The sequence below is a fragment of the Pyxicephalus adspersus genome, chromosome 2, assembly GCF_032062135.1.
Source record: "Pyxicephalus adspersus chromosome 2, UCB_Pads_2.0, whole genome shotgun sequence".
In the NCBI taxonomy this organism is placed as follows: domain Eukaryota; kingdom Metazoa; phylum Chordata; class Amphibia; order Anura; family Pyxicephalidae; genus Pyxicephalus; species Pyxicephalus adspersus.
Window position 1 is genome coordinate 87,676,507 of NC_092859.1, and position 27,221 is coordinate 87,703,727.

The 27,221-nt window shown below is 35.2% G+C and overlaps 1 protein-coding gene across 1 annotated transcript in view; it reads left to right on the top strand.

Moving 5' to 3' along the window:
* The first annotated feature begins 506 nt into the window (after window positions 1–506).
* Window positions 507–27,221, top strand: part of TRHDE (thyrotropin releasing hormone degrading enzyme) — a 186,263-nt gene continuing 159,548 nt past the window's right edge. Inside the window, exons 1-2 of the mRNA XM_072399026.1 lie at window positions 507–593; window positions 1,636–1,762. Of these exons, the coding sequence (XP_072255127.1) occupies window positions 507–593; window positions 1,636–1,762 (214 nt within the window). The remainder of the gene's footprint in view (window positions 594–1,635; window positions 1,763–27,221) is intronic.

Genomic DNA, 27,221 nt, shown 5'->3' on the forward strand with positions numbered 1-27,221 from the left:
GGCTTTTTCAGGCATCAGGAGATGCTTGTGCAGGGGTTTGATCACATGTTTTTGGATATATTATTAACTAACAATATATTCCTGATGTAATCTCTGATGATATAGAAGACCAATGGACTGTCAAACATTATTTAATAATTATTCCTTACTTGATCTCTTCACAAACCAAGCCCAGTGAGTCCTATGCCGTCTCGGCTTCTTTCTTTTCCTCCTGATACTGGATTTAAAGATGGGAGTGGCCATCTTATTTCTTCTCTCTTTCAGGCTCTTCTTCACATGACCTGTCTTGCACTGTGTGGATGTGGGTTAGGGTGGCGTGTCTTCCTGAAAATGTAAAAAAAAAAAAAAAAAGTGGTGTAAGGCATTGGTCTAGCAACAGTATTCGTGAGACACCAGTCCTCTAATTTAACACCGCACTTTTCACCTATAGTAAGCCCTCATTTAGCATCGGGAGACTGTTTGGGTTTCCCAGCACACAGTTGCCCACAGGACTTAGTGCTCAAGGAATGGTGCCTGGGGAAGAGCTGGCAGAGGACCAGGAGCCCACAGATAATGCAGTAACTAGATTCCAACAAACAAGTCCAGAATACAGAGTCAGAGGTCATAACAGATCATCCACCAGACGAAGTACACAGGGCCAAACGCAAGCCAGGGTCACAGGCAAAAGGTCTGTCCAGGCAGCATACTCTAGCAGGGTCAGAAACAAGCAAATTCAGCAACAGTAAATCAGAGGAAACTCACCACAGCACAGATTAGCCCAGTTTACAGCTACAACAGGCACTGGTGACTGGGACCAGAGGGGCTATAAAGTCCCAGCAGCCAATGGCAGCGCTGGATAGAGTCAGGGACTGATCAGTCTCTAAAATCACTTCAATTGTGCACAGTATAACAGTGGGTGCTGGGGATGCTGATAAAATACATCAGGCTGCACGGCTAAGGGGAAGCAGGGGGTGCTGCAGTTTCTTTATTCTCTTTGCTGCTGCAAATGACATTGCTGGACGTTTTCTAACAAGTGGCTTGTCGCGGTGCAAGCATGAGATCAAGAACATTTTTTTTCATTATGGAAAAGCCCCTGATGATGCAACCCACAGTCTTCTGGGATATGGGATGCAAGTATCCCAGGAGGCTGCAGGTTTTCCTTTCAGTCTTTACAGACGCAGCAGTACAGACAGAAGAGGAAAGGACCTGTCAAAAAAAAACCTAATAAAAATATTAAAAAAAAGTCATAAAATATCATAATAGGTCTGCTTTAAGTCCTCAATTTGAAGATTAGTCAAGATAGAGATATGTAAACTTTTATTCAATGAAAATATGTATGTATATAAGGGAACATTAAGAAAAGTTTTCAATAAAAATGCATAAAAATTATTGTGAAAATTAGCAAAAGTTCACAATTATGTTTTAAAATTACAGGTTTTAATTTGAAAATAGGATGTTGGTACCAATAAAAACTGGTGAAACATATAGCAATACTTAAACCTATAAAATTGTAAGTGATACGAAGCATATGTATATGCTAATTTATATAAAATTTGTGTAAAATTGCCCCAACTTGCTAGTTTTATTTATTTATGCTCATATTTGTTGGTCAGTTATTGGAAAGTCACTAAATTGATTATTTGTTTCTCCTTTCAGGTAAGATTGTATGCACGACCTGATGCAGTAAGAAGAGGATCTGGGGACTATGCCCTCAATATCACAAAAAGACTTTTGGAATTTTATGAAGATTACTTTAAGGTTCCATACTCATTGCCAAAATTAGGTAAGGACTAAAGGATTTACATCACTCAAATAGACTTTTATTTATATCATACAATGCTTTATTGAACTCTGCAGTGTAATTTAAATTTGTTTTATTTCCATATTCTTACATGGTATGATCTTCATTAAAGAAACGTTCTACATGTTTGACATTTACGTGGTGGTAGTTAAATGTTTTGTTGTTGGTATTTGTGGTTCAGTTAATCAAATTTAAGAAAAGGTAAATGCAAGAAATGATATATGTAAGTACAAAACCCATCTTTTCTTCACATATAATATATGATATAGCAGGCCAGTGGACTTTCACACATTATAAGATATTCCATACTTGATCCCTCGCTTCCTTACTAGATTAACCCCCTTGCTGTCAGCCCTTCATGGTATACTCCCATCAGGAGCATCTGTTAACATGAAAGATGTTGAATGTACAAGCCAGTCAGCAGAGCTCTTGCTTGAATGATCTAGAACTAGAACTAGAGCAACTGTTACATATCTACTTTGCTAGAGCTCTTATTACAGATGACAGGCTTGTCCTGTCATCTGATTTTAGAAAAAACCTAAGGAAACAAAAATTAATTTACATTTCACCCCTAATAAACTCTAGTAGGCTTCTCATAAAACCATTTATTTCAATGACTTAGTTATTATGGGGGAATAGGAAAACAAGATATGATCAATCCCCCTTATCACATAGTTTAGTTCAATTTAGCATCAAAGGGTTGGGACTTTTTATGCATAGAGCACATCTCAAACTTATTAAAATTTATTCTAAAGTCTTTATTTTAAACATTTAAAAATATTAAAAAATAGAACACAAAAATGTACAAAAACACATTAATTTACACAAAATACAATACAAAAATTTCCCAAAAAAAAATGCATTTTCTGTGTATTATTGGTATTAGGTTTTCAATAGTTAGATCTGAAAAAGCAGATGTTGTTCTGTGAGATGTGTCATCTTTTACCAATTCTTGATATAATCAAACACTGTTTCTGAATGTAACAATATGATTGTTTGCCTAAAATGGTTGTTCATGTTTTTGAAATGTTTAAAATTAGGACTTTATAATGCATTTTAAAAAGTTTAGGGTTGTGGTCTAAGTATAAAAAGCTCCAACTAATTGGTGATAATTCAAACTAAGCTTCTCATAAAAACCAACCCCTCTTATCTCCAGTCGGAGACTGGATCTATTGGTTGAACACAAAATTGGCTGCAGGTCTGCCTGTGTACAGGTTTAATGTTTTAAAATTACATCTCATCAACACTGAAAAGCTATTTTTATTCCGCCTTCTTATGATAAAAAATTAAACCAACAAGATATACCACACAAGTACACTTTTGTACATAACATGCTTGAAACACTCCTCACATATTAAAATCATTTTGTATATTGTAATTTATTTATTGACAATATAAATTATATATTTTGCCTATTCTTACTGCTCGTGCAAATGCCCTGCTATGTTGACTTGATTGTATTGAATATTTTTGATTAAGATGTTAATTGGACTCTCTTTGCTACTACTCTACAAACTAGTAAAAGTTTCTAAGTTCCCTGAAAAAGCCAACCAACGAAATGTGGTATCATGTGTGATTACTGAAAACATTTGAACTATTAAAGTGGACCTAAACTCAGAATTTTTACTTTATATGAAAGGGTGGACAACACTTTTATTCAAGGTAAAAATTGTATTTTTTTTTAAATGCAATACCCTTTTCATTAAAAAAAAAAAAAAAAAAAAAAAAAGGTAGAGCACCTCCCCTTTCTGTCTCGATCGTAGTTGCAAATGGCAGCACAAAGCCTCCTGGGATACTAACATCACACATCCCGGGAAGCTCTGGCTGCTCCTTTGGCGCATGCCCTTAGATCAGGCATGCGCAGAAGGAACCCTTTTATTAATGGAAGGAAAAACTTGCCATTCTCCCACATGTGCAGTGAGATTGGGAATCTTTTTCCCCATCTACATCACCCGATCTTGCACCTGCGCAGTGTGAGAACGGGTGGCAGAGGGAGAAAGATGTCATCGCCCGGAAGCGCCAGGCCGTAGACGGATACTGGACAATGCGGGACCAAAATGAAGAAACCTCTCAACAGATCTACGGATCTGTGGGATTAAAGTTTATTTTGAGTTTAGTTCCGCTTTAACATTACTTCATAAATACAATCATTTTGTGTACCATTGTTACTCTTCCTGTTTGAAGCAAATGTGTTTTAAATGGTATGCCAAAAAGCCCATCCATGCCTTTTGCTGCACTGGAAAAGAGATAAAATAAAAACAAATTATGTTACTTATCTAAATGAGAAAAGCCTACATTGGTCGGTTCATTCATGTGGCTAAACAGCTGTTGGTCCTTAAATAATATTCTTTAAAATATCAAATTTAGTAAGAGATCCTAATCTGTTAGCCCTGGACTGGAGATTTCTTGTTCTTACATAAAATATGTAAAGGAAAACATGAACCACAGGGCAGTGGGTCTGGAAGGAGTGGGCCAAGCTACCTGCAACTGGTGCAAGATACACATTGAGATCTATAATAACGGCTTCCACAGTGGTTGGCCCCAAGGTTGTACAACAAAAAATTAGGTTAAGGTTCTCATAATTCCTTTTTTATTTGTGTGATTTAAAATAATAAAATATGGAATAAACAATGTTGAGTGGTAATTATATTTGTCAGTTTCAAGTTATTTAAGAGACAATTGTGGGGTCTCTTTTTTATGAGGGGTACCAACAATTGTATATGTATTATAGTCTGGTCCTAACAGGTAAAATTAAAGAACGTCAATGTTTTGTTCCTGAAATACTTAAGTCTGTTATTCATTCTGTTGTATTCAAGTACTGGTTGCTTGTATATTTTATTCATTCATCGTATTCGGTTTACTTTTTAATTTGCTTTGGTTTAGAGGTAAAATAAATAAAAATAAAAAAAACTCTGAAACTTAAAGTTCTGCAAAGTTGTGAATTTACCCATGTGCAGTGGTTACATAGATTTTTATATATTTTTACCATGCTTAATATGTACAGAGATGTAATTGCAGCATTTATGTATGCACTACAACTTGTCAATGGTAATATTTCACTGTTTTCAAAAAACAAGCATAGGTAGTATGCAGCTTGTTAACTGATAAAGCAGTGCCATAAATTAGAGCATTTGCTTGAAATCCTGCACTTACTGTGCCCCATAGCTATATTTCTGCAGTGTGAAATCATCTAGGGAACTGTGCCTCTGGCTGCTAATCTCACTGAATTTTTAATGAATTTAGATGAGGTCACTACTATGCTGCTTGCTGGACAGAATGTTGTACCTGAGCACCTGCAGAGCAAGGATCTCCCTGCCTTTAAGCCATTTCTTCTGTGCATCAAAGCCTCATTTACTGTCCATACAACTTTCTGAAATCCAGATTCCACAAGTAGAGAAATTTTCAAGAAGGTAATGTTTACCATTTCCAGATTTAACTTGTTAAATATACAAGTTCACTGCAAAACATGGTTTTGTCACAAAAATGGCTGGAAGAGTCGGAAGTGTGGGGGAATATGTCACAAGTGAAAAATTTAGGAAAACATTTTTCTGTGAATCAGTTTTAATCCACAAAACATAGTAATGTGAATAATAACTATTGCTAGGAGTGTCTGGGACATATGGGAACATGTCTCCATTGTTAAAAAAAAAAAAAAGCATGTTGTTTTTCCTGGCTAAATTTTACCTCTGATTAGTGGAAAAATAATACTTTTTAAAAATATTTTCACCATTAATATGTTCCCTTATATGCCTCTGATACACAGATCAATAATATTTTTTCACAATACTGTTTTTAGTAAATCACTTATTCACTTTTTAGTTCACAGCCAGCAAGGCAAATATGCATTTAAACTCATTATGAAACAAATTTACATTAGGTCACCAATACCCCCCTCATAAGTAGAATATGTTTTTAGTGCAAATCTGTCTTATATACAATGATAAATTTATTGCAGACTGCAGTTTGATGTTTTTTTCTTATTCCAGCACAGGATTATATGTGCAGGGGTGGCAAATGCCCCTCAAAAAAGAACCTAAAGTTACATAGAAATAACATATTTTGTGTCTAACATTGTCACTTATCTGCTTGATAAATATTCCACAATGTATTAATTTGTCAAAAACATTTTGTTACAACATATAAGACATTTTTGCAGTTGTTTGAGTTACAGACCTACAATAAATGTTGCAATAACAATCAGAGGAGTTAAGCCATAACCACACACAGTAACAGGAATAGGTAGGTTGTGGTCTAGTATCAAATATTGTATCCATATATATGTTGTACCTGACTTTTGTACCTGACCTTATTTTTGTCTTTTTTTGCTGTCATTGGACTATATTTTAGCAAAAATCTTTACTTTTTTAAATGTTTCAAGTAGAATGCTGTGCTGTTGTTATACACATCTGGCAGGCCTGGTTGTACATCTGGTCGTTTGGCAGTTCAACACTTTAAAGCTCTAATAAAATGTGACAGGATGCTTACATATAAAAAGGAATCATAATATATATATATATATATATATATATACTAGTTCAGCACTGCCCATATTTCTATTTTGTTGTCGTCTACATCTTCTAGCTCAATTTTTAGCAATTATAGGCTTCTAGGCTCTTGCATAACTTTAACATGGTAAATTATTTAAATAGCTGGTACAAAATGCATTATATCATTACATTAAGAAATGTACCAGCATTAAATGTTTTTACCAATTTAACTTTGCAGCATTCTTGTGTTACATTAACATTTTTAAGTTTTAGTCTTCAAGTTTAAAATAACTATGTTATAATACTTTACTTATTTATAGAAAGAAAAGAAAAACATTCTACTAACAACTTAAAATAGTAAGAAATAAAGTAACAGCTACAGTAATTCAGAATGTGCTCACTGTAAAAAAAATTGTGAACATATGTTAAATCATGAGTTTTTTAATGTATTCATGTAAAGTATAAAAAATATCTTTTCCTTGCACTTTTCTACACATTTTGCTGTCCCATCTACAAACCAAATTCTACGCCCATAATTGTCCTGTTCTTCTATCTTTGGTTGTGTTCACATTAACAAAGATTTTATCTATTCTTCTTTGTAGCACTATTGAAATTGTCAATTATGGGGTCACTACTGAAATCACAAAATCATGAAGATGCACTTATTGATCAATGTATGTCCACCTATAAGCTATGAGTGAAATGAGTGAAGAAACAATTTATTTTGCTAAATTGTGAACGGGGGTGATGATGGGTGGTGTCCATTTCAAATCCAATGATAATATCTGCCTTGTGGCTTATGGTTTCACAAAAAATGTGAAAAGGTGAGGGGCCTTCAAAATCTCATTTTGTCCTGGTATAGCAAAGGGAAGGGAGAGAGAAGATAATATTTTAGAGCAATGACATTTAAAAATAAGAGCATCCTGAAGCAATGCCTAGCAATGCTCCTGGTGAGAGGGAATACTTCTTCACGCATATTGGACCTGATTTATTAATTTATGAAGCTGGGTGATCCAGCAAACCTGGAATGGATCTGGTCCAGGATTCGAAACATTTCCTAGCAAACAGGAAATGGCTTTGAATAAATCCATTCCAGGTTTGCTGGATCACCCAGCTTCACTGATGAAAGTGTATCATCTCCAGCCTTGGGGAGCTTTAATAAATCAGGCTTATTGTGCCCACACTGTACCTCCTAGAGCTTTTTTTTTTTAAGAAAAGTAATTTATATTACAATGAAATAAAATTGTGAAAAAGAATATGTAATTTTACTAATATGTATTTGATCACCTAGAGCTTTTATTTAACTCTATCTTAGTGGTGAGGGCTAATATATTAAATTCATAATTTTTGACATGCTTTTTTGGCTAAATTATGACAGACTAGCCATTCGAAGGTCATCCACTTGAATATTCAACTACCAATTTGTTCCTTCAATTTGAAACTTTTTTCAGTTTTTCCAGTACTTAGTTCATTGCATTTAGGTTCTTTCTTAACCCAATCTCAAGTTGAAAATTCATTTAAAAATAGCTTTTACGTATTTCCCAGAGGACTTGCAATGAAATTCCACCTTGTTAAATGATCCTTTTTCCATCCAGATGAGAATTAAATATATTGCTGATCTCAATGGCCTATTTCCTTTTTGGCAGATAATGAGTTAATAAATGTAGTAATAATGACTAGCAAATGTAAGATAAAAGATTAATGTGGAGCACTGGCTTGATTAAACCATTGTATTGTAACGTTTGATGTTTTCTTCTTTATATCAACATTTCTCATTAGAGTGGTGAACAGACATCAACAAAACCCACTAATGAAGAATCCCTAATGGTTCTCGGAGCAATTGACTAAAATGTTTTCCTTGTTCTCATTTACAATTTTAAGGTAGCAGCCTCACTTAGTATGCATAATAACACTTACGAGAGTCAAAAATACCAAACAAGTTGCCAAGCACGGATTTAACAATTGAGGTGTATGTTTTGTTTTTCAGTACATAGCTTGTTTTCTTTCTTTGTTACAAAAAAAAAGTTTTTGATTACTGAAAATGTTAAACTATTCCTGTAAGAACAGAAATTATTTGTCATTTTTGTATCTAGTGGCACTTCAGAAATACAATTTAATAATTATTTTGTACTCTATAGAATTAATTGAAGGTTTATGAAGGAGAGCTTTATAAATAAGTGAATTATGGTACCTTGCATGCCCAAAAGGTAGCTGTGTGGCTACCAAAGGACAGCTAATGTATTATTCTCTAATTAGAAAAGATTGTGTCCCCTCTCGTATTGTGTGTCACTTCCCCCACTTCCTAGATTGTAAGCTCTTCAGGGCAGGGTCCTCTACTCCTCCTTTGTCATTGTCTGTATCTGTCTGTCATTTGCAACTCCTATTTACTGTACAGAGCTGCGTAATATGTTGGCGCTATATAAATTCTGTTTATTATGAATAGTAATAATAACAATAATAATAATAATAATTAATATTATAACAATGGTATTATAACAATGGTTGGAATGTTATGTGTTATGTGATGTGTGATTTTTTTTTAAGTTATGTTTTGTGTGATATTAGTCCCATGAATAGTAAGGTTGGTTTGTGTACAGGTGGTTCCTGGGTTATATACAAGATAGGGACTGTAGGTTTGTTCTTAAGTTGAATTTGTATGTAAGTCGGGACAGGTACATTATTTAATAAATGCAATTAGGACAGATGTTTGTCCCAACATATTATTAGGCAGCATGGTGTCAGTTACTGTATAAAATCCTCACTGTAAGTCAATCACAAACAAAGCACGAAAAACTCTTTATGAAGCCTAGACATTCATTAACTTCTGGAGCAATCTGTGCATTGATATGCAAAAAGAAACAACTGCAGAGTTTGTCTTGGTCATTAAAGGGTTACAAGAGGCTGCAGAAAGATCTCACCCCCCAAGGGGTCACCCACAACCCCAGCTGTGTTTAGCAAAAAATTTCTTCTGCAAGTCGTGTAAATAGCCCCCTTCCCCCTTCAAGCCTCCGTTGTGCACACAGTGAGCAGGGGAGCCCCATTCGTGTTGGATGTCCTTAACACGGGGACTACCTGTAATATCAGTATTACCAACCATGACCACAAGGTATCCACATAGTTTGCAAAGTTTCTTTTTTTTAATTTATCAGATACAAATTGAACATACAGTCACCATATACAGTTATAGGTAATCAAATAATAACACTCTTAGCCAATACTTACAAGCAAAAATAAAAAGAACAAAATTAGTGAAATCAGCAGTAAATTACGTTTTTTTAACTCAACTAGTCATAAGTATACTTCCAAATGCAACCAGCACAGAACAATATAAATCAGGAAAATAAAGTGTATGCAAGTTGAATAAAAGAGGGTCAAAGGTGAAAAAAGGAAGGAAATAACATGGTGACCTACCAAGCCAATAAGTGGTCTACTGGTAAACATTTTTATGACAGTTGCTGGACAACCATTTTTTTCTAAAAAAACGTGGATACTGATTTTCTGATTCACTAATCAACATTGCCATCTTGCAAATATTGATAGGGGCGTTCAGTAAATGTTACTGTCATACTTTGAGGAGGTTAAGTTAAGTTGAGTAGGTTAAGTTATACATTTTTTAAATTCCTTTCCAGAAGTCAGTAATATTGTTACCCTATAATAATGCCTCAACATAAAATTAACATAAAATAAGAATCCTCCAAAGCCAAAAAAAAAGGACATAAAAAAATAAATTGACAAAAGACCTAAAAATTATATATACAAAAGGTCCTATCAGAATAAAACAAAAACTTATCCTTATTATAAAATGAAAACCCCAAAATGCTGCCTCCTGAAACAAAACCACCTTTTTGTTTCTTGTTTTACGGGAATTCATCCAGCAAAAAAAAATTGCTATAGACAGGACAGCAGCTGAAACTGACTGTTGACCCTAAATCAACTACAAAATATAAATAAACCCCTGTAGAACTGGAAAAGGCAGCTAATGGACTAATTGCCCAAATAGTTGGTGAACATAAAATTAAGTGCAATTTCCTAAATGTAGTTAAAAATATGATCTGTGTAAGGAACATGGGGATCATGCTTTGACACGCTTCATTATTCAAATATAAAAAGCAGTTTAAAATCCTATTTTTATTTTGAAAATGATCTTGTTTTTCTTTTTAATAATAACACATTACATACAGTATGCATTCTAACAGTAACACGCTCCTTTTATCCGTAGTGAATAGAAAGCTTTGGGGATCCAACACCTTGTGCTTATTATATGCTAGTGCATTTCAGTTTGTGTTCTGTTCTGGAACAACAGGCAAATGTGATGCAAGGCAACCCATGGCTTTAGAAAAAGGAAGAATAGAATACAGCTGAGTGGTTGGTCACCTAAATATGAGCATGTCTGAAAATTGTAATGCAGTTGGTTAATTGCATAATCGTTTTAACTATTAGCATTTCAAATTTTTTTTTTTTTTACAAAATGCAAAATTTTAAGGAAATTTATAGATTTTCATTCATAGGAAGTAGGAATATATTAAAATTAAGTGATTATATCCGGATGCGGGGGGGATAATGCCATAAGAGGTCATGAGAAGCAAGTACTGCAGATCAGTGTCTAAAAACTAAATTAGGTTTTCTAATATTTTTAATTGTGAAGTGTTTAGACAAGCGGTCATTGTAATAATTAGATTCCTTTTCCCTGGCAAACTTTGCCAAGTGGCATCTTCATTTTTATGAGCTGCTTGCTTCACAGCTATTTAAACAACTTCTGGATCTTCAGAGCTCTGTGGTTGCCTTCCTGAAGTGTGTATGCAAGAGCAATCGGGAAGTACTGATTCTAAAACACATGAATGCACAGAGTTTTTTAATTGTATAGTACACTCACGAGTTGAAGGCTAGAAATGGAGTGATGTCTAAATTAAAGTAAATGCATCAGTTTCTATTAGGGAGCTGGCTATGCCAAACAGTGAGGTACAAGAAAATCCAAATTTTTATAGGTGGGAAATGTACCTAAATGAATCTTGTTTACACCTATAGCATAGTTATATTGCAAGTTAATTGCAAAGCCCCTGAACATAGTATGGTCACCAAACTACTGCTGTAGTTGACCATTGGGAGCATATATTAAATATTCTTATTATGCAGTATTGTGCAGTGATTAGTATTAGAGCAGAGTATGAGAGTATTTGTGATATTGGCCAACCACATAAACTTTTGCCAACCAAAAGTGGCCACCCATAATTTCTCTAAGCCATCCAAAATGGAAATCAGTCATGTGCATCACAAAGTGCTTAACATTGCAACATATATAAAATGCTGGCTCCTGGTATTAAACGAAAACAACAAGCTTTCAGACAAATATAGGCAGTAGGAGAGTGGCCAGGAAGAGAAAGACTGTAGATGACAGTACAGAACCCAGTAAAACCACCCTACATTCATCCAGATTGCATGTAAAATGAGACCTGTTTTTCCTTCCAAGCTATTTTCCTAATTCTTAGGTCTTAAAGAGTTCCAGTGGGTTTTGACTTATCATTTTCAGCCCTTTCCATCTTGGACCTGCCACTCTGCTTCAGATGGGGTTGTTTCTATCTGCAAGTTCATACCTACCCCCAAATGAGATCTGCTTTCATTTGATATGCTTTGATTAAGTCTTTATTATTGTAAATTGATCCTTTCCCAACTTCAGATTCCAATCTGGCACATTATTAATCAATGTCTATGATTTTATAGTAAAGAGGCTTGGCTATCTGGGAGCCAATTTATTGGCCCTTTTAAGCCTGCTGACCATGGTTTATACCAGTGGTCGCCAACCTTTTCGGACCTACGGACCACTAAATGTACCGTCTCCAGACTGCGCATGCGCGGGGAGCTGTGTGTCAGTCAAAGGTGAAGAAACTTCCCCCAGAGTGACGTCATAATGCCAGAACACACCCACTCTCCCATCACAGGTCATAGTCTGCAATGGGAAAGTGGGCCCATGTGTCCAGAGACAGAACCCGCCCACCGCCCAGAGCCTACAATCCATATTAAATCGTGGGCTGGTGGGCCAGACCTGCAGACAACCAAACCAATGTGACCGCGGCGACTGCTGGTTTAAAGGACATGCGGTGCATTAATAAAATATTCTCCAGATAAAAATTTAGAAGACCTAGTCCATAACAGCAACACACTAATGACATTTATAGAAGCTATTTAATAGTTTCATAACTTTAAAACTTTAAAACCAAATATCGTATTGGTTTTGCTAGATTGGTTCTAGTTTTTGAAATAATGACCTCAATATTAACCTCATAGAAAACTAATGAAACATGAAAATTAAGCAAAATTAAACTAGATATCCCTACGTATACAAAATTACATTTTTGAAATACTTAAAGCCTACATAAACGCAGAAATTTCACTTTACATAAAACGGTAGACAACCCTTTTATGTTTGTTTGTTTTTTAAGTGCAACACGCCTAGGCGATAGCAGTAGTCTGCCATCATGTGTCTATCCCATCTGCCCTGATACCTTTCTTCCATCAGCTTTATATCTTGATGGAACCTCTCCCCTTGTTCCTCACTGAAATCGCCGTTTTCTGGAAATTTTTGCAAATGGCTATGGAGATAGTATTCCTTTAAGAGCAAGTTTTGTACCAGTTCTCCATAATTTTGTGCTTTATGGTTACCCAGGATGTTCTTAACAACCATGACATAGCTGTATGAGGCAGAAACTTCAATATCAGTCATGTAACTTGTGAAATTTGAATAATTTATCAATTCCGAATCTGGGGTCCAACAAGGATTCCTGCTTTTAATTTTTTAGTACTCAATCCAGGGAAGAAGCTACAAATGTATTTAAAGCAATCGCAGTCCTTGTTCAGAGCTCTAACAAATTGCTTCATTAATCCCAACTTTATGTGTAGTGGAGGGAGAAGTATTTTTTCATTGTCAACCATCAACCATTGGCTCATTAATGATGTTCGCTGCACATTTTTCATGTTTTCCCTTGGAGGCCATGTCACTTTTTTACAATGATTCTGCTTTGCTCTACTATCCCACAATCAGATGCAACATGGGTACTTTGTGTATCCACTTTGCTGTCCAAGTAGGAAGTTCACCCTTTTTAAAAAAACACATTTGGACCATTGGTGTTTATGATAGCGAAGCTTTTGTAAGACAATTTTGATATTTTCTTATTCTCCTTTAAGTTTTGTTGAGTGACCAATTGGAATTGATGCATAGGAGTTGCCATTATGCAGTAAAACAGATTTCAAACTTTGAGTGGAACTGTCTATGAAAGGCGGCCAGTCTTCCGCTTGGCATTCTGGTACTCCCATATGGGCTAGTAGTCCAGGGATGTTACAACAGTACACAAAGTCTCCATCTTCACTGAAATCTGGTAGGAGTGTCACCTCTCTTGTCTTATAAACCGTTATTTTATCTTCTGGTCCCAGACAGCCTGGATGCTAAAAGTTCAGATGCTTGTTTTGACAGATTTAGATCTTCTTGGGAGAACTGCTGGTTTGATGAAACACTTCCTTCATATTCACGTCCACTGCAAACTCCTGGATTACACTCCAAACCCTGTATATCCTCCATGTCGGATACAGGAATATCAGGGAGTGTACTGAACACTGGTATGGGAACATCAACACCATGCGGCACAGGTCATCTTGCTGATTCCAAATCGGGGTACTCCCACTTGTTTTTCTTGTAATGATTGAAACCTTTTACATTCACAGCACAAAAATAACAATCATTATGATGATTTTTGAGCTCTCACCGTACCATAGGTACACCAAATTTCAAACTTTTCAGTTTTCCACTGACAAAGACACTCTAAGCAAGTTTTGCATACCATATGGAAAGCCCAATACTTATCTTGGTCCACCAGTTTAATATCAAAATATGCAAGATATGCTTGTTTTACAAATTCTGTAATGTTTCTTCTCTGTTTTGCTGAAAATATTCACCACAAATGTAGCAAAATACATTTCATTAAAATAATAATGAAATCTGCATTTCATTAAAATATTAATATTTTCATTAAAATAATTCTACATTTAATATATAAAATGCAAAACATCGGTGATAAGTAAAGACTGATAATGTGATTGATGCTGTGTTAACATTTGTTGTTGGTAAAATCGTCTATTCCAACTCCTGTATCACAAGAACTAGAGCTAATTCAATTAAACTGATGTCATTTCTGGATTCAGCAGACCTGAAATACACTAAATATATTGAAAAATCCTTGACAAGTTAGAAAACATTTTTTTCTTGAGCTGTGTAATAGCACTAGTTTTGGTCGAATAGCTCACTATTCGATTCGACAGCTATTCGACTGAATAGTGAGAAATTCTCTGGGTGACCACATGCTGGATTCGAACACCATTGAAGACCCTTTTTTTAAGGGTCTTTTAAGGGCTGCAAGAGCAATCAGATTACTCTTGCAGCCCTTTACTAGTTGTATGTGTTGTTGGAGAGAGTTTCTCTATTCAACAACACATAGTACAGGTCGAATATAGGGACAACCCAAATTCTGACACCAACACTAAATAGAACCCTAAAAAATTCGTCAGGACTGCAAATTTCTAAGTTGTAAACTCAAGGTAATCACAAATCCGAACCTCATCCCTAGTTGTAAATACCACTAACATTAATGAAAGCAGTAAAAGGCAAACTTTGCAGATGGAGTTCTGCTTGAACTAATGATGGTTAACAATATAAAATAACAATATCAATTAACCATTTTTCAGAATATCTTGAATGTTGTGTCTGGTTTAAATCTGTCGAACTGTTTAGATATAAAAGGAACTGTAGAACAGTTTACAAATGTTAATTTCCTACATGCATTCATGCATATATGCATGAGTTGTTTACTAAGATTTTTACCTAAAAGCCTAAACTTCTTGCTGATCCTTCCTCAAATTTTGTATAAAATGTTCCCTTCTGCCTTTTTTCAGTATATGTTTTGTTTGCAATGTTCTATCTCAAATGTCACCAAGTAGATCTGTGTTAAATTGATGTATTTTCATTGTTTTAGAGATATCAGCCTAACAACAACCTCAATCTGATTTCCCATTTCTCAGTCTAGAAATGTTCTATCACATTTGCAAATCAGATTAACTTGTTGACTCACAATGATTTCTCATATCATTAATATCTAATGTGCCTCCTTTATTTCTGCTGTGAAGAAAAGAAACACACACATGTTTTATAGTACAGGTCTATCAGGAATGTTAGTTTATCTATGATAAATCACTTTACTTTCCTGGGAGTAAATAAGCAGTGACGATTACTAATGAGAGTTGTAGAATTACATTTTGTGTTGATTAAGTATGGTGGAAGTGATAAGAAGTTTAATTGTTCTGCTGTAATTATTATGATCTAAGGTCATCAAATTATACTTGTGCTGTATATAACTTATTTGACTGGGTTCCAGTTTTCGATATTTTTATCCATGTTTATTTTAGGAATAAACACTTCCAATGGTAATCTATCTTTGCAAATTTCAAAGATGGAATAATGGGTAAAAGTTAATTAAATGCAACTATTTCTGTGCAGAGATTTGTGTGTCCAAGCTGTTTGTTGTTTAAATGTGATCATAAAGTTGCAACTAATTGTTTTAATACAAATAATTTAAAAAACTGTTAATGAACCAGGAATATTTTTTTCTGCTAGTAAACCTCTAGTGTGCAGTTTAGGCAACCAATACAATCCCTCAACAAATGGAAGGGAAATATTGTTTTCTTTTTTGCAATTACAGGGATTTTTGTTTAGATAATTTTCCACTGCATTGCTTTTTGCATGTTCAAGGTCTTTTATTCCACTTTGATAGCTGTGTTAATTTAAGTGTAATTAACTTAAATTCATTTATTCGTATACAATTCCCTATGTAGGAGTGGAGCTCAATGCATTCTATTGTATTAGCTTAATGGTGACTATTAGCTTCATGATTGGATTACATAATAGTTTGAACACAAATAAGGATATTGCACTGATCTAAGCAATATTTATCGTTTTAAATCAAGCATGGAAGAGTTTGAATATTATCTATACATGTATTTGGAAAAGAGCAGGGCACCAGCAAAAAATGTAATCAGAAGACAGTCACCAGTACTCCTACTGGGGTCATGCAGGGTCCTTGTTCTTTGGAGTGCTGGTGACTTCCTCTTCTGTTTTCATGAGTTTTACATGGTGCATTTCGTGGCTGCCACCTTTCCTCATTTACAAGGTTTGTTTGCAAGACACGCAGTACCCTCACAGCAACATCAATCTGCCACAGTCACACAGACAGGAGTCGTTTCAGCGCCATGGCTAGTACCGTGCCCCCCTTTTTTTTATTACTACACCCCTGCTTGTTTACCTAAGAAGTGCATTCCTATCACGGAAATAGTAAAAAAAAAGTAATTTCAACTTGAATTAGTCATATAAAGTTACATTTCCCCTTATATTCTCCTTTTTTAAAATTGGTATGTCAGTTTTCTAAAAATATGAGTTTGTATTTAATGAGAAGAAGAGAAAGAAGAGGTATGTAGAAAATGTGATGTCAACCAAGGTTAAGTGGGCTTGGAAGCAGCATGACATAACATTAAAGGGAATGTGGTGATGCCAGAAATGTATTCAAATCTGCAACCTAACTTACTCTCCCTGTCAATCAGATTGTCCACTGCTGCTGCTGGGTGGGAAAATGAAGAACCTGGGGTTGTTATGTAAAATAAGCTATTTGCATTATTCACACTGATGATCCCACCTCCCCCAAAGAAGCCTTTCTGGCGAAACCTATAGGGCCTAAGTGGACATCATTTCCAAATTTCATAGACTCTTAAAAACAGTATTTGATTAATACTATTGTTTGTGTATTATTCACATTTGTAGTAACAGTCCTTTGTCGGTACCACATTCATATATTTGTGCATTAAAACATTGTATGGCCACTATTTTTTGGCCACAAGACCCTACTTTCTTTCTTCTCTTTCATTGGTTTTAGCACCCTAGGGTTGAGCAATATCATTTATTAGGGCTGAGGGAGCCCCTCCCAAATATTCAGGCTTTTAAAATATAAGATTGTAGTAATTACCATGGGTTTACTCCGGCTTAGGCTATTAGATTCATGTCAGCCAGAATGATTTAGGTTTGTGGGGACAATTCTTTACATGCTTGTTAGGCAAATCCAGATTGACTTTCGAGATAACTTTCAAAACACACTCGCAGCAGATGCTTGTTTTAATTTCAGTGGGCTTTGTCCACTTTCATTCACAAAAATCAAAGCGAACTCCAAGGTTTTATTCCCTCTGCAGGGGATCAAAGTCATCCACAGTATGACATGAAAAAACACAACATTTTTCGTCCTGCCTCTGGTCTATTAGACCCGACTGTGGGGGACCGCACAGTCTTTGCAGTTGGCCCACCTGGTCTTAGGCTGCAACTTCCCCCCGTCTCCAAAGACAGGTGCCCTTTTAATATCAGAGGCCAGATACTCTAGAGCCATCCTTAATTTCTGGCCTGGAAAAGGGAGGAGTGCCTGGCCTACCCATTCCTTCCAGGACTCTCCCGGCCTGAATCCCAAATAAAGGGCTGCAATTCTGCAGTAAAAAAAATACATAAAAGCCCTATCTAAGCCCTTTAATCCCTTTTCCGGGGAAACCTGAGGTTCATAATACCAAATACCCCCTGGATCTGGCATCATAATATTATTGTGGTACAACATTCACACATGTAATTATGTTTATGCTTCTTACTACCCATCTGATATTATAAATATTACCTAAATGGTTCATTTTTGTTAGCTCCACAGAGAAGGATTTTTTGAAAAGGTGTCTGTCTATATATATCTTTATCTAGTATATTATTTTTTGTACTGGGCACTTGTACAAACTAATGTACTTGTAATTTTATAACTTGATTTTGTAAACAGACTTCTATGAAATATCTTTTGACTGTAGAACTCTGTGTTCTTCTGCAACCAATTCATTTTTCTATTTCCTCTTGTTATGGCAGCATTTAACTTGAAAGGGAAGAAACTAATTTAATTTTAACTATTTTTGTTACTTCTACAAAGGGCTGATGGCCACTATGTGTATACGCTGCAGATTCCACCTCTGCATCTAACAGAGGTAAATGATGGGACAAAGTCTCACCATTCTCCATATCTCTAGACTGGTAATAATGGAACAGTGATACAGTGACCCTGGAAATTCTCACTGATCTTTTCTGCATCCATACAAAACACATGAGATTTATGTATAAAAGTTCCACATATTTCTTTCAGTCCTCTATGCTAAAGAGTGGGATGTGTTATAGCATTTGGAAGGAAATGTACCATTTTTATTATTGTACAAATAATAACATCTTTAAGCTACTGCAGCCTTGAAACATGACTTGAAAAAAACTTTATTATACATTCTAACTTAATATGTATTCTAAGCAGATAACAAATACATCTCAGTAAAAGTCAGAAGAATTAGATAATTTATTAGTCATTGTACCAACAACTTCCATTTTGATGGTCTTCCCTATACTCTCCAATTACAGCAGTTTCAGAGTGTGCCTTAATTTGACTTCTCAAGACTAGAAAGTGTGTTTGCTTGGAGGATCTGTGGCATAGATGAGAAGGCTCACTGCTTCAGATAGGAAAGCAGGTATCATCAGCCCATTTGAAGACTCAATAATAGTGCAAGATAAAAAAAACAGACCTTTTCCCTAAAAACATTCCTTGAGAATAACCAAAACTGAAAAATGATTACAGACCTCAGGACTGTAATTCAACCCCGAAGCTGAATTGCCACAATATTGCCCAAATCTGAGAATTTGAAATGTCTCTAAGAGGAAAAAAAAAACATGTTTTGAAAAAAGGTAAGATGGGTAGTCATTGGCAAAAGAAATGTGGTAATTTTCAGAGGATTTGGTTGATGCCTTCTCTTTACATAGCAGACCATGGATTCCCTGGATTCCAGCAGAAAGAGATAGCACAACAGTATATTTTTTCTCATAGTATATCGTTTTAATGTTTTAATATTACTATACTAAGAAGAGACAATACTGAAGTAGTAAAGGTCCTTCTCCACTCACAACAACCCTGACATAGGCTGATGCTCGAACTGAACACAACCAAACTTCTAGTGGAAGCCAAAGGACTTCCTAAAACTTCACTACAATTAAAATGTCATTAATGTTTTCATGCTAATGCTGACTAAAAAAGTACCAAGGTGTAAGCTATATATCATTTCCTTTTGCAGATAGATTATTTTATAAAATTGCAGATAGAACAGGAGAACGTAATGTTTTGTTCCTGTTTTCTCAGTTTATATAAAGTAATTATTTGGAGTATTTTTCTATTATGTCTTTGTGCAAAGCACAAAGATTTACTAAATTTAATTTAGCAGAATGTTTGTGATTTTTACCAGACAGTGCCTTCTCATGACATCACTCTTTTTGCCTGGACTTGGACCTACCTCTTATATATTTAGCTAATAATAAACAGCCATACTTAAACATTCTATACAAGGCACAGTAGCGGCTATACCCTATATAAATTAATATAGCACCTTAATAATAAGGTTAACGATATGGTTAATATAAAAAAAACAAGAGTGCTTTCAATTAAAGATACCCTAATGTTTATTCTGCTTCTCTTTCCTGGCTTTTCTGGGAATTTGTGTTTTTCTATGCAATGCAGGCAGATTTTGTCTGGTGGAGGGATAGCACAGTAAAGTACATAGATCCCTAAAAACATTACAGCACCCCTTGATAAAGGCATCTGGTTGGCTCATGTGATATGTTATGGACTAAATTGTTTTGATAGTTGGGCGTCAGTATGGAAAAGTAAACATTTCTACTCAGTCTGAACTTGTAGGCTGTTATCACCCATGGTAATATCAACATGACTTTGAGCACCTTTGATTTATAGAACTAAAATCTAATGGATAAGAGGTTGCACAGGAACAAGGCCAACCCTAATCTGTGAGGGAAAGAGTTAAAGCAAGCTCTATCTGATGCACAGGGAAATCAGACTAAGCAATTTAAGTAGGATGAGGTGTTGCACCTTTTGCAATTGCACCTTTTGCAAGTCGAAAGGTGTAGTTGGAGTTCAGCCTTAGGAATTGAATAGTTATCCAACCATTTTATGCTTATTTATATAATAGTTTTTCACATTTGTAACCCTTTTGTCACGTATTTGAGGACCTACATGCCACATTATGTTAGCATCTTCCAGTGCAATGACGGTAAACTTGAATATGAGACATTGGTTAATACAGAGTCATTTCCATGATTCATAGATTCTCTGAATGTTTCCTGTCTGCTTGGCTTCATTATTCACACAGTGCAGCAATGGGATTGACTGACATATATGCACTCTCATTCATCTGTTAGATGCAGGCATAATAAATAATACAAATTGACAATGCATCTGAAATATAATCTGCTCAATCTACCAAATAACCACAAAGAAAATCATGTTTTTTTTCTTTTTACAAAATGTGAGTATACTTGATTTAAAACATAAAACATGCATAAATGCTACACTAGAGATTTAGAGAGTGAGAGGAAAAAGACTGATGGAGCAAAATTAAAAGTGAGAGAGTTTGTGTGTGTGTATGTGTGTGTTTGTTGTTTTTCATTTATGTTTTACATTTTTTAAATGGGCACCTGGCATCAAGAAGCAAGCATACTATTACACTCTAAATTTTCAAATACCAAGGTTTTACCTTTGCTGTAATACGCACTTTAAAATACTGTGTTTTAGTTGCACTCAGCAAGAATAACTGTAATTTTCAAAGCAAGGAAAATTACATAATATTCTCCGAAGATAATCAAAATTTAACTGATGTTCAGTACATAGATATTTTATGCATTTTCATAATTTTTATTGGAAATAAATGCAATTTGTATTCACATTTGCAAACTGTCAGGCAAACATGAGCAGCTTTAATCCTATACAAGCCATGCATCATTGTGTTCATTACTGTCAAAGTTAGCAAACATATTCAGTTTAATGAACTTAACCAAATGCAGTTGTTGAAACTTGTGAAAGTAACATTTACGCGCAGTGCAAAGAAATTTGTGTTACAGCTCAATTAAATAGATACAATATTAGGTTCTTTATCTAAATGTCCATATTTGTTTGAAAATCCATCTTCAAATATTGATTTTCCTACTTTAGTTTAGGTCACGCTCTAAGCAAACTAATACTCTAGGTTTGATTGCTACTATATCTTCCTCCGTGATTTACTTATTAGTCATAATCAAACATGATATACAGTATATGGCAGAACTTTTTCAGCAACCATAGTAATTATCTGATGATCTTGCCAGAAATGCAGCATCCTAGTAACTTCCTGTGATTTGAACTGATATATCAATGTTAACTTCCTTTTTAATCTGTCTTTTGTAAATAACTTTCTATCCCACTTCTATGTAATGGAAATTAACAGAGAAAGTAATACTGTCCTGGAATGACAACCATAGCTCCTTCACAATGAAGCGTTGACATCCTAGGACTGGAAGTATTTACAGGTTTTCCAAGTAAAATTCAAGAAAAAACAATCACAGAAAAGAAACCATTGTAGCCTTCACATCTATGAATAGTTAGGCTGCAATAGATGCAATAAAAATGTTTACATTCTAAGGACATTTTTTTTACCTAGTTTTAAAACTTAACTAAAGCATTGATAACGTTAATCATCCAATCAAGTGTGAGCATATCTACTTTTTAATCTTTTCAAAGTGAATGTTCTTCATAGTCACAACTTTCCTTGCAAAGTAAGCATGATCCAGTGGTTTAGTAAATGTAATAGCGTGGACAAAGCCGTTGCATCAAGTTGAGGATGATAGACTCAGGAAATAACACTCAGAGTTTAGAGATCTGATCAGCATAGCAGTTTATTCTAGAACTGTATTGTTTTCCCTGTTACCCTGCCTGGGGCCTTGTTTAATGTCTTTCTTAATACCTTTAATAAATTCCTTCTACTGTAATTTTGCGACAACTTGTTGATTTATGTTTTATCTCTATGCAGATGTCCTATGGATATTAAACAGTAAATAACAAGGTTAATTCTCTTGCTCTATACAGGCATGCAGAAATGAAATGCTATTACTTTATAGTTATGAACTGTGCCAGCAGGATAGAGGGTTCATTACAATAAATGCATTATAGCTAAGTATTGGGTAAGGAATCTGTGACAGATGTATGATTAGTATAGCTGTAAAATGTTGGGATATTTCAAGCAACTGAAAAAGAAAAAAAGGTTAACATGGTGCTCAAGTTAGACTCTTGTAGGATGTGAATTTTTTCTGTAGCTACAATAGGGTGTTCCACATAAGCAAGTCCAGTCAGTTTCCATAAACGTTCAGGAGACAGTCCATTCTCCTAATGGTCATCACCTCTGTATGATAAAACTCTTTCTGAAACCCTGTCAAAGGAATGTGCTAAATGTTCCATTTGGAAACACACTGCTGCTTTTGTCTGATAAAAATGACTATCATTACTCAATGTCATTACTCATTTGTTGACACATATGCCAGTGCTTCTCAACTCGTGGTATGTGTACCAAAAAAGCATTTCCGAGAATATTAAGGGGTACTTTTATAAATATTGCTGAATTTTATTTAACGCTTAAGTTTTGTAGAATATAACGCTGAGGAGTGGAGCAGGACTGTGCACATGAAAATGTCACAGTACCCTGCCATTGTGTTCCTTACAAGAGTCCTCAGCTATGATACAAGCATTGGAGGAACTATAAAAATATCCTGATGGGTAGGTGTCAGTCTGGAGAAGTGGGTAGGTAGGCTTTCAATATTTTCAATATTATAATTTGACTGCAAATTTAGCGGAATGCCTTTAAATATAGGTAACAGCAATTTGAGAATAATACAATTTTTCTTCAGCAGTCATGATTTAGATATAACTGCAGTCTGGAACTAAAGTAACCACTGGCTACTTTTATATCTGATTTGATTTTCATTACTTTCAACTCTGGCCTTTTCCTCATGACAGTTTTAGATGTTCCTATCAAATGGTCTGTGTTCCAGGACCTCGTGTTCCATTCTACATAATATAAAGCAAATATTGAGATAAAACAGGAGAGTGGAAAAGCTTATCAGAGCAGAGCCAAGAAATTGCTGAAAAGTGCAGAGATCTCACCAACAGTCAGGTATTCCATCATGTATCAGAACCTGAAATATCAGTTTTAGGTGGAATAATCTTTTGGTAAAACATTACAAAATGTAATTTTTTTATTGGTTAATAATAATTATTACATATCATTGTTAACATTTCACCACTACGGTTGTGCTGGATACATGCTCCGTATTGGCTTATTTCAAAATCCCAGGACATCTTTGTGCATTGTACAGTGTCATTTTTGTTGCAATATTTAGCAGTCACTTTTATACTATTACTAATGTACTGGAAAATAAGGTACTTTTGTGTTTAAGAAACCTCAAATCCTCCATCCGTTGGCTCTTTCTTTGAAACACCTCCAATACCAGTATTTAAATACGAGCCAATACATAAAACAGTGCAAATTTGGGTGTGTGTGTGTGTGTTGAGTTTGTCTTATTTTGATAAATTAGATTTGCCTCTCCAGGGTGTTTATGAACTTGCGGTAATACACCCTAAAGGCCTTTCCAAACAGCTTTGTTGATGATTGGAGTGTGAAACTTTTAAACTTATTTCTTCATAATTTATGTTGTTGTTCCTGTTGCTTCCTTCTCCATTTCCAGAGAAGGGTTTGGAACACTTGACCAATCATGACTGTGTAAAATTAATGAATGTAACAGTTGATGTATTCATTTTGTGTTACAGCACTAAGTGTTGAATAAATGCTATATCTCACCAAGTTGTGGTTAAACAAATTGCAACACTTTACCTCTGTTGTACCTGATATATGAGCTCAGCCTTAAGCTCTACGTTTGATTGAACACCATATCCTACCAAGCTGTCATTAAACAAATTGCACAGTTTTACCCTTGTTGTACCTGATACATGAGCTCAGTCTGAAGCTTTGGATAAAATAACATTGGCTCTGTATTGAGGTTTATATGGGTATTTAGGGTGAAAGGTCTTTAAGGGTATTTTTGCACAACAAGGATTTGTTTACTTTTCCAAGTTTAACCCCCTAACCGCTAAGCCCGTAATTTCTCGCACTAAATATTTTTGCTCTTTTGGTTAAGCCCGTATTTTTTCGCCTACACTAAAATCCCCACTTACCTGGTCCCGCTGTGCTAATCCAGCGTCGGTTCCGTGTTCCAGCATGAAAACCTGTGACGCTTTTGGAACAGAAATCTAGAAATCAGTGTAACGCTCAGGTGGTTAATGATAATGGTGTTGTTTTCTTTATCTAATTAAAAAAATTGGGAATATATGCATTTACATAAAAAATATCATTCCCATCATGTACTTTATCTTTTGCTGTTACTTTTCAACTATATACCATCTACTAGTTTACTAATTCTTAATTGGAAGGTCTGAGTTTTAAACAATAAGAATAAATGCTCCACTTTGCTAGTGCATATTAAAGCAGAGGCAATGGACCTGATTTATTAAAGCTTGCAGGTTTGTTGGATCACCCAGCTACACTAATGAAAGTGTATCCTCCCCAGCCTTGAAGAGCTTTAATAAACCAGGCCCAACATATCACATCAATTAAGAAAACAGTTTCCTAGTGCTTTACAACTTAGAAAACATGAAGGTCCCATATTAGTAGTAAAACAAATAGGATTGGTTGAAAGGCCAGTCATTTTTTGCAAGAATGAGGTAAACCCTCATTTAACCTCTAGTGCCCAGTAATAGCACACAGGAGGATTCTCACGGCTGAATTTATGAATGCAGCCACAGTACTTCCTTTTAGTGTTAGTCCCGCTGCTGTGCTAATCAATGAATGCAGCCGTGGGAATCATCACAGGATGATTCCCACGGCTGCATTTAATTATGATGAGCACAGCCGCAGGAATTCTGTGTTCTTGGATAGAGAATCTCTATCCAAGAACACATACTACAAGGCTGCAAGAGTAATCAGGGGAGCAGAGCTCTCAGATTGCTTTTGCAGGTCCCAAAAAGTTTGATCTCGATGGTCAAATTTACACAGGCCGTTCTTGCTTCAATGCTCGGTAAGCAAGAATGCTCCCGATTTGCTGCGAGATAGAATTTTAAATTTCGCTCGCTCATCCCTATCACCATGTAGATCAACTCACTCATGTCCCCCCAACAACCAGAGACCCAGAATTTTGTAAGCCTTTTTATTTATGAAGGGGGGGAGTGAATTAACCAGAAAAATATTGAACTTTCCGGAAGAATCCATGGCATGCAGTAGGGGAGCATGTATTCCACAGAGAAGGGTAGAAGTAGTAATTCTAGAACAAAATACCATTAAATATTTTCAGAATATGCTGAACCTATGTAGGTAGCGAAAGGTCTTACGTTATTGTACTATTGAAAACCCAGCTGACAGTGTTTAGGTACAGTTATTAGGAATGTGCCTTCACCAACTGCAAGAAGCATTAAAAAAAAATATTGAGTATCTGTTTAATAAATATAATTGTAAAAGAAAATCAGCATACATAGACAACTTCAAAGTAAGGAATTTTGAAATAATAGGATGACCCAGGGGGAGGTGAGATCTTAGGCAGATTACAACGAAAAATATAGCACAGAAAACTCAATAAACAGAAAATCAAACCTGTGTTTAGTAAGAATACCATGTAAATAACGCTTAGTCAATAAACATCTTGGCATACCAATAAATGACCTGGAAGAGTGTAAAAGGTATTTAATTTATATCTCCTAGTTTTCTAATCCCAAGTCTATATTTAAATGTGTTCATACTAAAGATGAAAAGAATTTAAATTTAGATTTTAACTGCACAGAAAGTTATCTCTTCGTGACTTATATACCATACATGCATCCATATATGCATATGGAGTATATTTCTTTAAACATATTTTTTTTCATGAACACTTAAACTGTGATAAATGTCCCAAATGTATTTAATTCAGCTGATAAGACATATTTCACATCTTTGCTAAAAAAATGAAATTCCACCTAGTGTCATTTATGCATACTAAAAAATACCCCGTAGGTTATATTTTGTGCTGTCTTTTTATAGGTATGCTCTTCTACTTCCATTCTGTGACTTTCTTCTTTGGGATTTTATTTTCCCTTACAGCTAATTATTGACCATTTCTTGCTATAATTCTTATAGAGATAAAAAGGGATTATAGATAATATTAAGTGTCATCAAGACGGAAATATTGTTTCCCTCCCATTCCCAGTTGACAGAAAGTTGCAACTGGGCTTTTATCTTCTAAATTGCCTATTTTTAATAAAAAAAAAAACTTTAATAATTTCAGATTGCAGAAACCTTTTTTTTTAAGTTAGAGGGAGAAAGGAACATTAATATATATTGTATTCTGATGCTTGGCCACATCAATTAGGAGGCAAAAGGATACAGTGGTTCCCCAAAACCAAATTATGTGTACCCCTGGCCACTTAATACACTGTAGTTGCAGAATTGCTCATTGTCAGTCCAATATTGAAACACATCTTGTCCCTTTCCCTTATTAATGTTATTCACTTGCTTTTTCCTCTTATGTCATGTATTTGGAGCTGACATTACTTAGTAAGCATGTATAATATCTCACTGTGAGCTGGTCTTCATCTATTTCTCCTTTCTAGACCAAAGATTTTATTGTAAAAAGAACATAAGGCTAGTGAATGTGTCTGTCACAGGTCATTCTCTTCAGGACCAACCTGTACTGATGTCCGCACCGGTCCATTTCTGCAACATCGATTTATTTTAGCCAGGACTCCATGACTGCTGCTTCTTACAATTATTCCATGCTATCAAAATTTTCCTCCTATCAGGTTAACAGTTCTATCTGCCTTGTATTTCTACCCATATGTTTATGGGCTAGTTTATATTAAGACATGACCTGTGAATTTTCTCAGCTGCCTTCTCTAGGAAACCTATTTAAGCTTGCT